The 14,868-nt window shown below is 42.0% G+C and overlaps 1 protein-coding gene across 1 annotated transcript; it reads left to right on the top strand.

Moving 5' to 3' along the window:
- The first annotated feature begins 7,653 nt into the window (after positions 1-7,653).
- On the top strand, positions 7,654-10,867 carry cldn5a (claudin 5a). Its single transcript, XM_060931767.1, has one exon. It carries the CDS (start codon positions 7,854-7,856, stop codon positions 8,505-8,507), a length of 654 nt encoding a protein of 217 aa, XP_060787750.1. The 5' UTR covers positions 7,654-7,853; the 3' UTR covers positions 8,508-10,867.
- Positions 10,868-14,868: the final 4,001 nt, after the last annotated feature.

Genomic DNA, 14,868 nt, shown 5'->3' with positions numbered 1-14,868 from the left:
GACGACAGGGTAAGGACTAGTCCGTCGCACTGGTATTTACGTCATTACTGTCGCACAATTAAAATGTGCCAGATAAGGTGGCTTGTGGGTTTTCACAATAATAAATACATGCATGTATTTTTATGATAAATACATATTATACTGAGCACATTTCCCATATAATCCTCACTAAGGTTTCGGACAGCACTACAAAATGGCGTCCCCGCTATATAGTGCCCTATATAGTGAGTAGGGAGCGATTTCAGACACAGAGAAAACTTCCGGCTTGATTACGTCAGCATTCGAAGGAGGGTGCGCGTGTCTTTTGACAATGTTGGCAGATGTTGGTCACTTTGATTTCCGCTGTACATTTTACTTCCGTTCTATGAAGTCTCGCACAGGTCTCAGCAAATCTCGTTTATGGCCATCGCTTTGACATATGGACTGATATATTACATAGCATATTTCAAACACTCATAACTTGCTACAGCAGTGACAAAATAGCTATCAGAAATGCATTTGTGCATTTTATAAAATGAGAAATAGAATTTTGATAATAAATTTGCCTTCAGTTCCCCTTTGACATTTGTTACATGTCTGATATAAGCTTTATGACGGGCTCTTTTTATACGGACATGTTGTTGTTGGTTTTATTTACTTTTTAGTTGATCTGATGCTTTAAACTAGAGACTATCGGAGTAACGAATTATTTTTTTTCGCAGTTCGGTTTCCATCAAATCATGCGCTCTGATGGGCTTGTGAGCAGTCCGGAATCCTTCGATCCGGTCCCTGGGTACGGACCTTTGGCGGCTCACTCGTTCACAACAACAAACATAGTTGCAATTTTTTGTCAACATTTATTTTCGCATTTCTCAGTATAATAGCATTAATTTTACAGCATGGATAGCAATAACGACAGTGTTCACAGCGAAGGCGAGTTTTACTACCCTGATGAAGATGAAATAAAAGAAAACATTTCAGGAGAAAGCCGAAAACGAGCTTGTAGCAGGTTTGTTCTAAATATGGTTTCCCTTTCAGGCGCTCTCATTTTCTGTTAGAATTTGGTAAAGAAAAAAATAAATATATTATTTACCAGCTGGGTGGCACGGTGATGTAGTGGTTAGCGCTGTCGCCTCACAGCAAGAAGGTCCGGATTCGAGCCCAGTGGCTGGCGAGGGCCTTTCTGTGTGGAGTTTGCATGTTGTCCGTGTGGGTTTCCTCCGGGTGCTCCGGTTTCCCCCACAGTCCAAAGACATGCAGGTTAGGTTAACTGGTGGCTCTAAATTGACTGTTCAGTGTGGACTGAAACCTTCTCCTTCTTAAATGGTCGAATAACATAGTAATATTGGAGAATTCAAGCAGAAACTTTATCTGCAAAAGTCAGAGTGGCTTCATCCTATGATTTTGCTTTCAAATAGCAGGGATGTGTTTTGTTTTGTTGTCCCCCCAGCATTACATGAGTTCATAGCCAAAGCTGTAATTAGCCTAGACTGTATGATGAAAAACAGTTATTAACCCTTGTGCGGTGTTCGTATTTTTGTTACTCAGCCAGCATTGGTGGGTCTGGTGGACCCGCTGCATTTTGGTGCTTTAAATTCAACACAGTCAAAGAATTTTACATTAAATATTTAACAGATATTTCACCCCAATTACAAGCAACATAAACAGCATATATGGTTAATATTTGCCCTTTACCTTTGTTAGATTACATTTATTTTTTTTTAAAAGTGCTACTCGTTTTTTGTTTTTTAATAAAATGTAATTTTACAAAAAAATCAATTACAGTCAAGATATGAGTGGAAAAAAGATGGTTATCTTCAAATTTACAAATGAAGCAAGGTTTTTCATAACAACTGATTTTTATTTCTTTGAATTTCATTAGAAATTTAACCCATTCAGTTTAGTTTACACAACACAAGCTGAACACGGTAACCATTGTCAGTCTATACAACACATCATCATCCCCATGCTCGTCTTCGTTTTGGGACTGGCTGATGCTCCATCTCATCCTCTTCTTGAAAGTCACTGTCAGACTCTGAATTTTCAGAAATGTGATCCTCATATTCTAAAATGTCTTCCTCTACATCAAAAGCTTCTCTCTCTTCCAAAATCATTTGCAAGTCCATCTGAGCAGAGAACAGGGGAGTAGCTGGGGGGGGTCCTGGGGTGCCCGTGACCCCCCCTTTGTCGGATCATACATTTTTTTGAATAGCCGCATAAGAATACACTACCGTTCAAAAGTTTGGGGTCACCCAGACAATTTTGTGTTTTCCATGAAAAGTCACACTTTTATTTACCACCATAAGTTGTAAAATGGGCGGCACGTGGTGTAGTGGTTAGCGCTGTTGCCTCACAGCAAGAAGGTCCAGGTTTGAGCCCCGTGGCCGGCGAGGGCCTTTCTGTGTGGAGTTTGCATGTTCTCCCCGTGTCTGCTTGGGTTTCCTCCGGGTGCTCCGGTTTCCCCCACAGTCCAAAGACATGCAGGCTAGGTTAACTGGTGGCTCTAAATTGACCGTAGGTGTGAATGTGAGTGTGAATGGTTGTCTGTGTCTATGTGTCAGCCCTGTGATGACCTGGCGACTTGTCCAGGGTGTACCCCGCCTTTCGCCCATAGTCAGCTGGGATAGGCTCCAGCTTGCCTGCAACCCTGTAGAACAGGATAAAGCGGCTAGAGATAATGAGATGAGATGAGATGAGAAGTTGCATTTTGTGGCTTCGAAGCTAAGTTTTATTGTGCCATTTCTGGAACACAGCATCAAGAAAATGTGGAAGAAACAGCAATAATGGAAGAGCTGGTTTCTAAGCTACCTAAAACTAGCAATGGTAATTATTTTTTGTTACATATCGTACTCAGGCAGCCAGTCAGTGTGTGACACCCCCCCCCCCCCCCCCCCCTTTGAAAAATCTTAGCTATGCCCCTGGAGAATCTTTTGGGCATCTTGATCAGTTGTGATAAGGAGCCACATTGGAAAAGCTATATTTATTGTGTCCTGCACCCAATTTATGGGAACTTCTGTCTTGGTTCCTGCAAGGTAAAATGTGTAGGAATGTGAGAGCAGACAGGTGTCGGTGCTTGAACGGCAGGGGCAGAAACACAAAACTCACACACACACACTAACAGCAGGCCCAGACAGGAGGAGGATAGAGTGAAGGTACACACTTTTATTAGCCCCGGGTCCAGTGGACCTGAACATCCTGTATGTAATATACAGTGGTGCTTGAAAGTTTGTGAACCCTTTAGAATTTTCTATATTTCTGCATCAATATGACCTAAAACATCAGATTTTCACACAAGTCCTAAACGTAGATAAAGAGAACCCAGTTAAACAAATGAGACAAAAATATTATACTTAGTCATTTATTTATTGAGCCCTGTGATGACCTGGCGACTTGTCCAGGGTATACCCTGCCTTTCGCCCGTAGTCAGCTGGGATAGGCTCCAGCTTGCCTGCAACCCTGTAGAACAGGATAAAGTGGCTAGAGATAATGAGATGAGATGAGATTTATTTATTGAGGAAAATGATCCAATATTACATATCTGTGAGTGGCAAAAGTATGTGAACCTCTAGGATTAGCAGTTAATTTGAAGGTGAAATTAGAGTCAGGTGTTTTCAATCAATGGGATGACAATCAGGTGTGACTGGGCACCCTGTTTTATTTCAAGAACAGGGATCAATCAAAGTCTGATCTTCACAACACGTGTTTGTGGAAGTGTATCATGGCATGAACAAAGGAGATTTCTGAGGACCTCAGAAAAAGTGTTGTTGATGCTCATCAGGCTGGAAAAGGTTACAAAACCATCTCTAAAGACTTTGGACTCCACCAATCCACAGTCAGACAGATTGTGTACAAATGGAGGAAATTCAAGACCATTATTACCCTCCCCAGGAGTGGTCGCCCAACAAAGATCACTCCAAGAGCAAGGTGTGTAATAGTTGGTGAGGTCACAAAGGACCCCAGGGTAACTTCTAAGCAACTGAAGGCCTCTCTCACATTGGCTAATGTTAATGTTCATGAGTCCACCATCAGAACACTGAACAACAATGGTGTGCATGGCAGGGTTGCAAGGAGAAAGCCACTGCTCTCCAAAAAGAACATTGCTGCTCATCTGCAGTTTGCTAAAAATCATGTGGACAAGCCAGAAGGCTATTGGAAAAATGTTTTGTGGACGGATGAGACCAAAATAGAACTTTTTGGTTTAAATGAGAAGCGTTATGTTTGGAGAAAGGAAAACACTGCATTCCAGCATAAGAACCTTATCCCATCCGTGAAACATGGTGGTGGTAGTATCATGGTTTGGGCCTGTTTTGCTGCATCTGGGCCAGGACGGCTTGCCATTGTTGATGGAACAATGAATTCTGAATTATACCAGCGAATTCTAAAGGAAAATGGCAGGACATCTGTCCATGAACTGAATCTCAAGAGAAGGTGGGTCATGCAGCAAGACAACGACCCAAAGCACACAAGTTTTTCTACCAAAGAATGGTTAAGGAAGAATAAAGTTAATGTTTTGGAATGGCCAAGTCAAAGTCCTGACCTTAATCCAATCGAAATGTTGTGGAAGGACCTGAAGCGAGCAGTTCATGTGAGGAAACCCACCAACATCCTAGAGTTGAAGCTGTTCTGTACGGAGGAATGGGCTAAAATTCCTCCAAGCCGGTGTGCAGGACTGAACAATAGTTACCGGAAACGTTTAGTTGCAGTTATTGCTGCACAAGGGGGTCACACCAGATACTGAAAGCAAAGGCTCACATACTTTTGCCACTCACAGATATGTAATATTGGATCATTTTCCTCAATAAATAAATGATGATGTTTTGGGTCATATTGATGCAGAAACATAGAAAATTCTAAAGGGTTCACAAACTTTCAAGCACCACTGTAAATGTGTGTGGGGGGGGTGTACAGTGTGTGGTCATCGAAAATGTGTTCTGATATACTGTATGTTCTTCACAGAAAATGAGCCAAGGCTAGTGAGTCTGAGTTTGACAAAATAATGAATCGTATCATTGTTCCTTTGGTAAAAAATGAAAACAGCATACCGTACAATGGTAAAAAAAAAGCACGCAAGTATATATTTTGTAGTCCTAATAACTTTTAATAAAAGTGAATGAAATGAAAATGTTACGTATTGGGTGAAGCAAATGCTCACAACTTTGCCTTTGGAGAGAGTGACATGTATACGAAAAGGAAGGCAAGATATGTTTGAAAAGATATGGGAACAGTTTAATGTGTATGTTAACGGTATTAATCTGGCAATTGACAATGAAGAGGAATAAGTAGTCAGATATGTAAACCTCATAACAGAATTAATGAGTTCAAATTTCCGTGATTGTATAAAGCCATTAAATTATGTAGAAATGTTTTGTGGCGGGCGGCACGGTGGTGTAGTGGTTAGCGCTGTCACCTTGCAGCAAGAAGGTCCGGGTTCGAGCCCCGTGGCCGGCGAGGGCCTTTCTGTGTGGAGTTTGCATGTTCTCCCCGTGGGTTTCCTCCGGGTGCTCCGGTTTCCCCACAGTCCAAAGACATGCAGGTTAGGTTAACTGGTGACTCTAAATTGACCGTAGGTGTGAATGAGAGTATGGTTGTCTGTGTCTATGTGTCAGCCCTGTGATGGCCTGGCGACTTGTCCAGGGTGTACCCCGCCTTTCGCCCATAGTCAGCTGGGATAGGCTCCAGCTTGCCTGCGACCCTGTAGAACAGGATAAAGCGGCTAGAGATAATGAGATGAGATGTTTTGTGGCTGAGGAATGTGTGTTTGTGATGTGTAGGGGAGAGCGGGGTAAGATGAGCCAGGGGGTAAGATGAGCCACCCCCTGTTTCTAAGAAACAGTAAACAAATGTGACCATGTGACCACATTCAAAGGGGGGCGGGACCATTTACTTACACTTGTGGAGAGGAGCACCACATGTCAAACTAGGTGAGGGAGATATTTATAAAAATGTGTTTTTGTGCTTTCTAAGTCAATTCCATGTTTGTCCACAGTGAAGATGATTTAGAGAAGACAAAAGTAGAATAATATTTAGACACATTAGGGTTAAGTTAGTGGCTTTCTAAGCTATGATATGAATGCTAATAAAAATAATTTTGATTAGCCTAATCCCCTTTATTAGCATTTTTCTACAAAATGGTGGCCACGGGGTAAGATGAGCCATTAGATGTGGGGCAAGTTGAGCCACTGGCTCAACTTACCCCATTGGGGGCTGAGCTTACCCAATATGGATGACACTTAAGTTTTCACATTTGCTGGTCATATATGACAACAACAACAAATAAACAAACAAATAAATAACATGTTAATATAAATAATATGTTTAAAACGTTTTTAATAAATAAAATAATGCCCTCTGTTATTACAGGTGTGCATGATGCCACACTCATACAAAAGAAAAACAGACAGGGCCGCACAGTCCCGTGCAGTTTTGGAGAGAGCCGCAGAGGAAGTCAGGAAAGGCAGGCCTATTCGGGCTGTGGCGAGGGATATGCATTTGGACAGGATGACTCTGACTAGGTTCATTGAAAAGATAAAGAATGGAGAGGTAGAGACAGGTTATACCAAGTTGGTGAAAGTGCATTTCTTCATTGGCCAGATAATCAAATTGGATGTCTTCGAAATAGAGGCAAGATTTCTCAAAAGAAGCCGGTCATGCCATGGCTCTGCAAGAAAGCCAACCTTTGTCTTCAAAGAGAAAGATGAGGCTGTCCTGTCAAGACAGGATATTGTGAAAAAATTGCCCCGCCCCTTTACTGTTGGGGGGACAGCACGGAGGGAGAGGCAAATGGTGTTCCCTTGCAATTTGAATGCTTGGAACATTGAATAATGATGAAATGATTGATGGAATGATTGCTGCATGTTTTAGCAATGTTTTACCCTACTGAAAGAAATAAGATTTTTTGGCACTGCTCTACTGTTTTAGTAATTTCTATAATATAGTATATCTCTCATTCCCTCTCTAACCATCCCTCTTTCTATCTATCTACACATATCTCTCTCTCTATCCATCTATCTATCCCTCCCTATCCCATCTCGTTCTATCACCTCTCTCTTCATCTCCCCTTCTCTATGCAACGGCCCTATCCCCCACTTGATTGACTTGACTTGATTCATTGATTGCATTTCTAATAATAAAAGTTGTTTACTTTGTTAACCTAACATGTTTTGTGTTGGCTCAATTTACCCCACACAGTGGCTCATCTTACCCCGTGCATGGGGTAAGTTGAGCCACTTGACATTTTTTTTTCAAGAGGTAATATCACTCTAACCATAAGAGCTTATCAATTGTTTTTTGCTCAGATAGTAACAGTACACTTTGAAATTTGGTATGGTGTGTAGACTGGAAGCAAAAATGGCTTTAACATGTAGTTATGATGAAAAATGTAAAAAGTGGCTCATCTTACCCCGCTCTCCCCTATGTGCATTGTTCGTTTGTAATTTCGTTTTATGTAAAAAATGTCAATAAATATATTGTTTAAAAAAAGTGAATGAAATGAAATATACAGCATATTAAGTGTATATTATACTTGTACTGTTTTTCTTTGTCCAAAAGCCAAACTGCTCGAGATTTTCAAAACAGTCGGTGTTTTTTTTTTTGTCCCCCCGCCCCTCCCATCTGATTGTCTTGTACTGCCCAGCTTCCTCCGTTTCCTATTGGTCAGGAGTAGATGAGGCGCAGTGTAATTGGACAAAAGTTTAGCTTTTCTCCTTGAACACGCCTGTCGGGTCTGTTCTTCTGGCGCAGCATCCATCCGCTGCTCTTCTTCTCCAGCGCGCACAGAGCGTTATTCAGAGGTCCATCCACAACGCCATGGTGTTTACCTGAAAGAAGCGAACGACTCAGTGGAACAGCAATTCAGGACGACATTCTGAGGAAAGATGGCCTCGGCGGGTCTGGAGCTGCTCGGCTTGACGCTCGCTGTGCTCGGCTCGCTGTTAGAAATGATCGCGTGCGGTTTGCCGACGTGGAAGGTGGCGGCGCATATCGAAGCCAACATCGTGGTGTCGCAGACGATCTGGGACGGCTTGTGGATGTCCTGTGCGGTCCAGAGCACGGGTCAGATGCAGTGCAAGGTGCACGACTCGATGCTGGCGCTCACTAGTGACCTGCAGGTGGCGCGCGCGCTCACCGTGGTCGCGTCGGTGCTGTGTGTGCTGGCGCTGCTGGCTGTGATCGCCGGGGCTCAGTGCACCAACTGCATCCGCGCCGAGCTCGTCAAGGTGAGGTTGGTGAACTTCGGAGGGGCGCTGTACATCATCAGCGCCGTGCTTCTGCTCATTCCGCTCTGCTGGATGGCCAACCAGATCATCGCTGATTTTTACAACCCGCATGTGGCCACGCCCCGGAAGCGGGAGATGGGCGCTGCGCTCTATATCGGCTGGGCGGCTGCGGCGCTGCTGCTGCTGGGCGGCTCTGTGCTCTGCTGCTCGTGTCCGCCGTCATCCGGGGCCAGCGCCGGTTACTCAGTCAACTACGCGCCCACAAAAAGAGCCACGACCAACGGAGACTACGACAAGCGGAACTACGTGTGAACCCAAGCTGACAGCACACTGCATAACTCACGAGCCGTGCCACACCTGGTTTGTGCAGAACACTGTTTACTGAGAGATGGGAAACCAAACCCAAACAAAACCAGCACTCCTTACAACAAAGGGTTCCATTTCCAAAGTTCCACTTAGAATCTGTTTCGAAAACTCAAACCTGCAACCATCCAAAGAATCCATGGAACAACATAGCAGCCTCTTCACATTGATTACACCACGGCAGACGAAGAGTCCCAGCATTGGCCCTCAATCTGTAAAATGAACTCCGGCCTGCCTCAATGTCATTATTTTTGAGTTAATTTAAAGAGCAAAGGGTAGCTTGTCGAACGAAGCGTCAGTGTTTTTCTTCTGGCCTTGTTAGATTTTCTATCTAAACCTCAATGTAAAGGACCTGCTTTTCCCTTAGTCATGGACTCTTACTGTCTTATACAGACTTTTCTGGACTCTCGAGACCCGATTTTAAACATACAGGCATTTTGAAGGGCTAAAAAGTTAAAAAACATTTTTTAAATGCCTCAATTTCAGTCTAAAATCAGATTATTAAATAGTAGTTTCACTGTTTTATCTACAATTGTTTGCCAGAACCTTAGCAAAACAACATTATTATTATTATTATTATTATTATTATTATTATTTCCATGGGTTGGTTGAAAGTCCCCCCCAAACAAAACAGATCCACCCAGCACTCCTTACAACAAAGGATTACATTTCCAAAGTTCCACTTAGAATCTGTTTTGAAAACTCAAACCTGCAACCATCCAAAGAATCCATGGAACAACATAGCAGCCTCTTCACATTGATTACATCACGGCAGACGAAGAGTCCCAGCATTGGCCCTCAATCTGTAAAATGAACTCCGGCCTGCCTCAATGTCATTATTTTTGAGTTAATTTAAAGAGCAAAGGGTAGCTTGTCGAACGAAGCGTCAGTGTTTTTCTTCTGGCCTTGTTAGATTTTCTATCTAAACCTCAATGTAAAGGACCTGCTTTTCCCTTAGTCATGGACTCTTACTGTCTTATACAGACTTTTCTGGACTCTCGAGACCCGATTTTAAACATACAGGCATTTTGAAGAGCTAAAAAGTTAAAAAACATTTTTTAACCCTTTGGTGACTGACCCCTTGAAAATGGTTCCTCCAGGAACCATGACATTTCAGTTGTCAAGACAACGGAAAAACTAAAATACAAATACAAGAGCATTTTGTTTTGTGCACAAGAGCATTGTGACGTATCTTTCTGTTTTTGTATTTTAGTTTTTCCGTTGTCTTGACAACTGAAACGTCATCGTTCCTGGAGGAACCATTTTCAAGGGGTCAGTCACCAAAGGGTTAAATGCCTCAATTTCAGTCTAAAATCAGATTATTAAATAGTAGTTTCACTGTTTTATCTACAGTTGTTTGCCAGAACCTTAGCAAAACATTATTATTATTATTATTATTATTATTATTATTATTTCCATGGGTTGGTTGAAAGTCCCCCCCAAACAAAACAGATCCACCCAGCACTCCTTACAACAAAGGATTACATTTCCAAAGTTCCACTTAGAATCTGTTTTGAAAACTCAAACCTGCAACCATCCAAAGAATCCATGGAACAACATAGCAGCCTCTTCACATTGATTACACCACGGCAGACGAAGAGTCCCAGCATTGGCCCTCAATCTGTAAAATGAACTCCGGCCTGCCTCAATGTCATTATTTTTGAGTTAATTTAAAGAGCAAATGGTAGCATGTCGAACGAAGCGTCAGTGTTTTTCTTCTGGCCTTGTTAGATTTTCTATCTAAACCTCAATGTACAGGACCTGCTTTTTCCTTAGTCATGGACTCTTACTGTCTTATACAGACTTTTCTGGACTCTCGAGACCTGATTTTAAACATACAGGCATTTTGAAGAGCTAATAAATAAATAAAATAAAAAATGCCTCGATTTCAGCCTAAAATCGGATTATTAAATAGTAGTTTCACTGTTTTATCCACAATTGCTTGCCAGAACCTTAACAAAATAATAATAATGTTGTTATTTCCATGGGTTGGTCGAAAGTCTCCCCTATGGACTGTCACACAGCTGCCTAATTGAGAAACCGATGTGCATTTTTACAATAGCTGTCTCGTAAAAGGAGCGGGTGATCTAAAGGACAGGCCAGACCAATGTCCCCTGCCCTATGTGCATATTTCATTTGTATAATCTACTGATCATGGAGCGCCTTATTTTATTCGTATCTTTAAATAATAAGCTCAACGATACCAAAATTTGTCCTCGGTAGTCTATTTCTGGTTTATTTTTTAACTTTATGGTTTTGTTTTTAAATGTTTTGATCTGTAATGTTTTAATAAACAGCTATTATTATCATGATGGAAACATGACTATTTATTTAGCTGTTAAACAGCAAATGGCAACCAACAAATCTTAGAAAAGTGTCTTGTGGATATTTATTTATCCTTCCATTATCTGTAGCCGCTTATCCTGTTCTACAGGGTCGCAGGCAAGCTGGAGCCTATCCCAGCTGGAGCCTATCCCAGCTGACTATGGGTGAGAGGCGGGGTACACCCTGGACAAGTCATCAGATCATCACAGGGCTGACACAGAGACAAACAACCATTCACACTCACATTCACACCTACAGTCAATTTAGAGCCACCAATTAATCTAAACTGCATGTCTTTGGACTGTGGGGGAAACCAGAGCACCCGGAGGAAACCCACACAGACACGGGGAGAACATGCAAACTCCACACAGAAAGGCCCTCGTCGGCCACTGGGCTTGAACCCAGAACCTTCTTGCTGTGAGGTGACAGTGCGAACCACTGCACCACCCTATCTATCTATCTATCTATCTATCTATCTATCTATCTATCTATCTATCTACAACCCCGATTCCAAAAAAGTTGGGACAAAGTACAAATTGTAAATAAAAACGGAATGCAATGATGTGGAAGTTTCAAAATTCCATATTTTATTCAGAATAGAACATAGATGACATATCAAATGTTTAAACTGTGAAAATGTATCATTTAAAGAGAAAAATTAGGTGATTTTAAATTTCATGACAACAACACATCTCAAAAAAGTTGGGACAAGGCCATGTTTACCACTGTGAGACATCCCCTTTTCTCTTTACAACAGTCTGTAAACGTCTGGGGACTGAGGAGACAAGTTGCTCAAGTTTAGGGATAGGAATGTTAACCCATTCTTGTCTAATGTAGGATTCTAGTTGCTCAACTGTCTTAGGTCTTTTTTGTCGTATCTTCCGTTTTATGATGCGGCAAATGTTTTCTATGGGTGAAAGATCTGGACGGCAGGCTGGCCAGTTCAGTACCCGGACCCTTCTTCTACGCAGCCATGATGCTGTAATTGATGCAGTATGTGGTTTGGCATTGTCATGTCGGAAAATGCAATGTCTTCCCTGAAAGAGACGTTGTCTGGATGGGAGCATATGTTGCTCTAGAACCTGGATATACCTTTCAGCATTGATGGTGTCTTTCCAGATGTGTAAGCTGCCCATGCCACACGCACTAATGCAACCCCATACCATCAGAGATGCAGGCTTCTGAACTGAGTGCTGATAACAACTTGGGTTGTCCTTCTCCTCTTTAGTCCGAATGACACCGCGTCCCTGATTTCCATAAAGAACTTCAAATTTTGATTCGTCTGACCACAGAACAGTTTTCCACTTTACCATAGTCCATTTTAAATGAGCCTTGGCCCAGAGAAGACGTCTGCGCTTCTGGATCATGTTTAGATACGGCTTCTTCTTTGAACTATAGAGTTTTAGCTGGCAACGGTGGATGGCACGGTGAATTGTGTTCACAGATAATGTTCTCTGGAAATATTCCTGAGCCCATTTTGTGATTTCCAATACAGAAGCATGCCTGTATGTGATGCAGTGCCGTCTAAGGGCCCAAAGATCACGGGCACCCAGTATGGTTTTCCGGCCTTGACCCTTACGCACAGAGATTCTTCCAGATTCTCTGAATCTTTTGATGATATTATGCACTGTAGATGATGATATGTTCAAACTCTTTGCAATTTCACACTGTCGAACTCCTTTCTGATATTGCTCCACTATTTGTCAGCGCAGAATTAGGGGGATTGGTGATCCTCTTCCCATCTTTACTTCTGAGAGCTGCTACCACTCCAAGATGCTCTTTTTATACCCAGTCATGTTAATGACCTATTGCCAGTTGACCTAATGAGTTGCAATTTGGTCCTCCAGCTGTTCCTTTTTTGTACCTTTAACTTTCCAACCTTTTATTGCCCCTGTCCCAACTTTTTTGAGATGTGTTGCTGTCATGAAATTTCAAATGAGCCAATATTTGGCATGAAATTTCAAAATGTCTCACTTTCAACATTTGATATGTTGTCTATGTTCTACTGTAAACACAATATCAGTTTTTGAGATTTGTAAATTATTGCATTCCGTTTTTATTTACAATTTGTACTTTGTCCCAACTTTTTTGGAATCGGGGTTGTATTTATTTAGAGTGATTTTTCCTCTGGAAAGAGATTCAGGAGACATGGTTGTAAAAGTGGTTTTATGGGTTAGTGGGTAAATAACATGTCCTACTTATGCAGTGTTTCTGGAAATGTCTTTCACTTCTTTAGACAATTCTATTGTTTTCCAAAACCCCCTCCACACACACACACACACACACACACACACACACACACACACACTCTTTGCCTCATAACGTCGCCTGCTGCAGCAGTTTTGCACTGGTGGATCTCATTCAGTAAAGTTAAAGTTCATTAATATTTAAAGTTAATGACCACCAAATTGCATCATGTAAACTAAATGTCCAAAGCAAACTCGCTTCAAACCACTTAATTTGTTTAGCTATCTCAAAATAGACGAGGAAATATTAAAGCAGAATATTGTGGTGTCCATTTTGAGCCCAAAAAATTACATCATTTATATATTTTGTATAAAATGTATGTTTTATTAATTTAAGTACAAATTAACCTGTATTTGGCAGATTTTCACTCAGTCTTCCTGTCATTAGCCACTTGATTTCCACATTAGCCTGATCGCGCCTGTGAAAAATCAAAGAAACAAAATATGGACAACAAACATATTATCTGATAAATCCAATTTGAGATATATTTCTGTAAATCCAGACTTTGTTCTGATTTGTTCTCTTTCTGTAGTACCATTCTATTTTTTCTATACATAAATGTAAATACAGAAAAATACAATGTGGAAAGAGGAACAGTAAAGCTGAACAAATAAAGTAAAACCATCAGAGTTCCCCTCTTGGTCAAAGACCTCGCTGTATTTTATGGCAGTGTTGACCGTGCTCACATTACCCCACTTTTCCTCTATAGTCTCTGGCACAATGGCGCCTATCTGAATGTTCCAGACCTGGAGGAGTGTTTTTAGACTCCATTGTGCAACTGTTAGTTCCAGTCACCCTGCTGCAGCAAGCGAGGTTATGAAGTAAGGTGTGTGTGTGTGTCCTTTAGGTTGCGTGTAGTAGGGGGGAGGGGATGAGGGTTTTTTAAGGACCCTCATTCCACAGTGAACAGCGAGGCACACAGGGGCAAGCACAACGTCATTAAAGAACCTTCGTCATGGCAACCACAAAGAGTCTGTAGATGTTGCCTGGTGATGGTTCCCGGTAATGTGGTCATACGGACAAAGACAATGAGGACCCCGACAGCTCGCATTCCAAAACACAGAGGGAGAGAGAGACAGAGACAGAGAGAGAGGATGAAGGACAGATACAGACAGTGGGGGAGGGAAAAGATATGGTAGGAGAAGTGTGTTATGTCTGTAAGGGTCAATGCAAAGAAATAAAGAACAGTGCAATCTATTTCTTTCCCGGTCCTTTACAAGTCTTCATTTGTTCAAAATTAGATTGTACAATTTTAAGTATTCAACTGACTCAAATTTAAACCAAACATCAAGAACCAGGGGGCGGCACGGTGGTGTAGTGGTTAGCGCTGTCGCCTTGCAGCAAGAAGATCCGGGTTCGAGCCCCGTGGCCGACGAGGGCCTTTCTGTGCATAGTTTGCATGTTCTCCCCCTGTCCGCATGGGTTTCCTCCGGGTGCTCCAGTTTCCCAGTCCAAAGACTTGCAGGTTAGGTTAACTGGTGACTCTAAATTGACCGTAAGTGTGAATGGTTGTCTGTGTCTATGTGTCAGCCCTGTAATGACCTGGCGACTTGTCCAGGGTGTACCCCGCCTTTCGCCCGTAGTCAGCTGGGATAGGCTCCAGCTTGCCTGCAACCCTGTAGAACAGGATAAAGCGGCTAGAGATAATGAGATGAGATGAGAATCAAGAACCAGGGAATTTTTGTGGGGTATAAATATAAAATCTAAATACAGAAATATAAAAAGCCTTTATTTAAAC

This window comes from Neoarius graeffei, chromosome 10 (genome assembly GCF_027579695.1).
Source record: "Neoarius graeffei isolate fNeoGra1 chromosome 10, fNeoGra1.pri, whole genome shotgun sequence".
Taxonomy (NCBI): domain Eukaryota; kingdom Metazoa; phylum Chordata; class Actinopteri; order Siluriformes; family Ariidae; genus Neoarius; species Neoarius graeffei.
Note: the sequence above shows the minus strand (reverse complement) of the source record. Positions and strands in the feature narration are given on the sequence as shown.

Coding starts and splice junctions, on each gene's coding strand:
- cldn5a (XM_060931767.1), top strand. CDS start 7,854: ATGGCCTCGGCGGGTCTGGAGCTGCTCGGCTTGACGCTCGCTGTGCTC.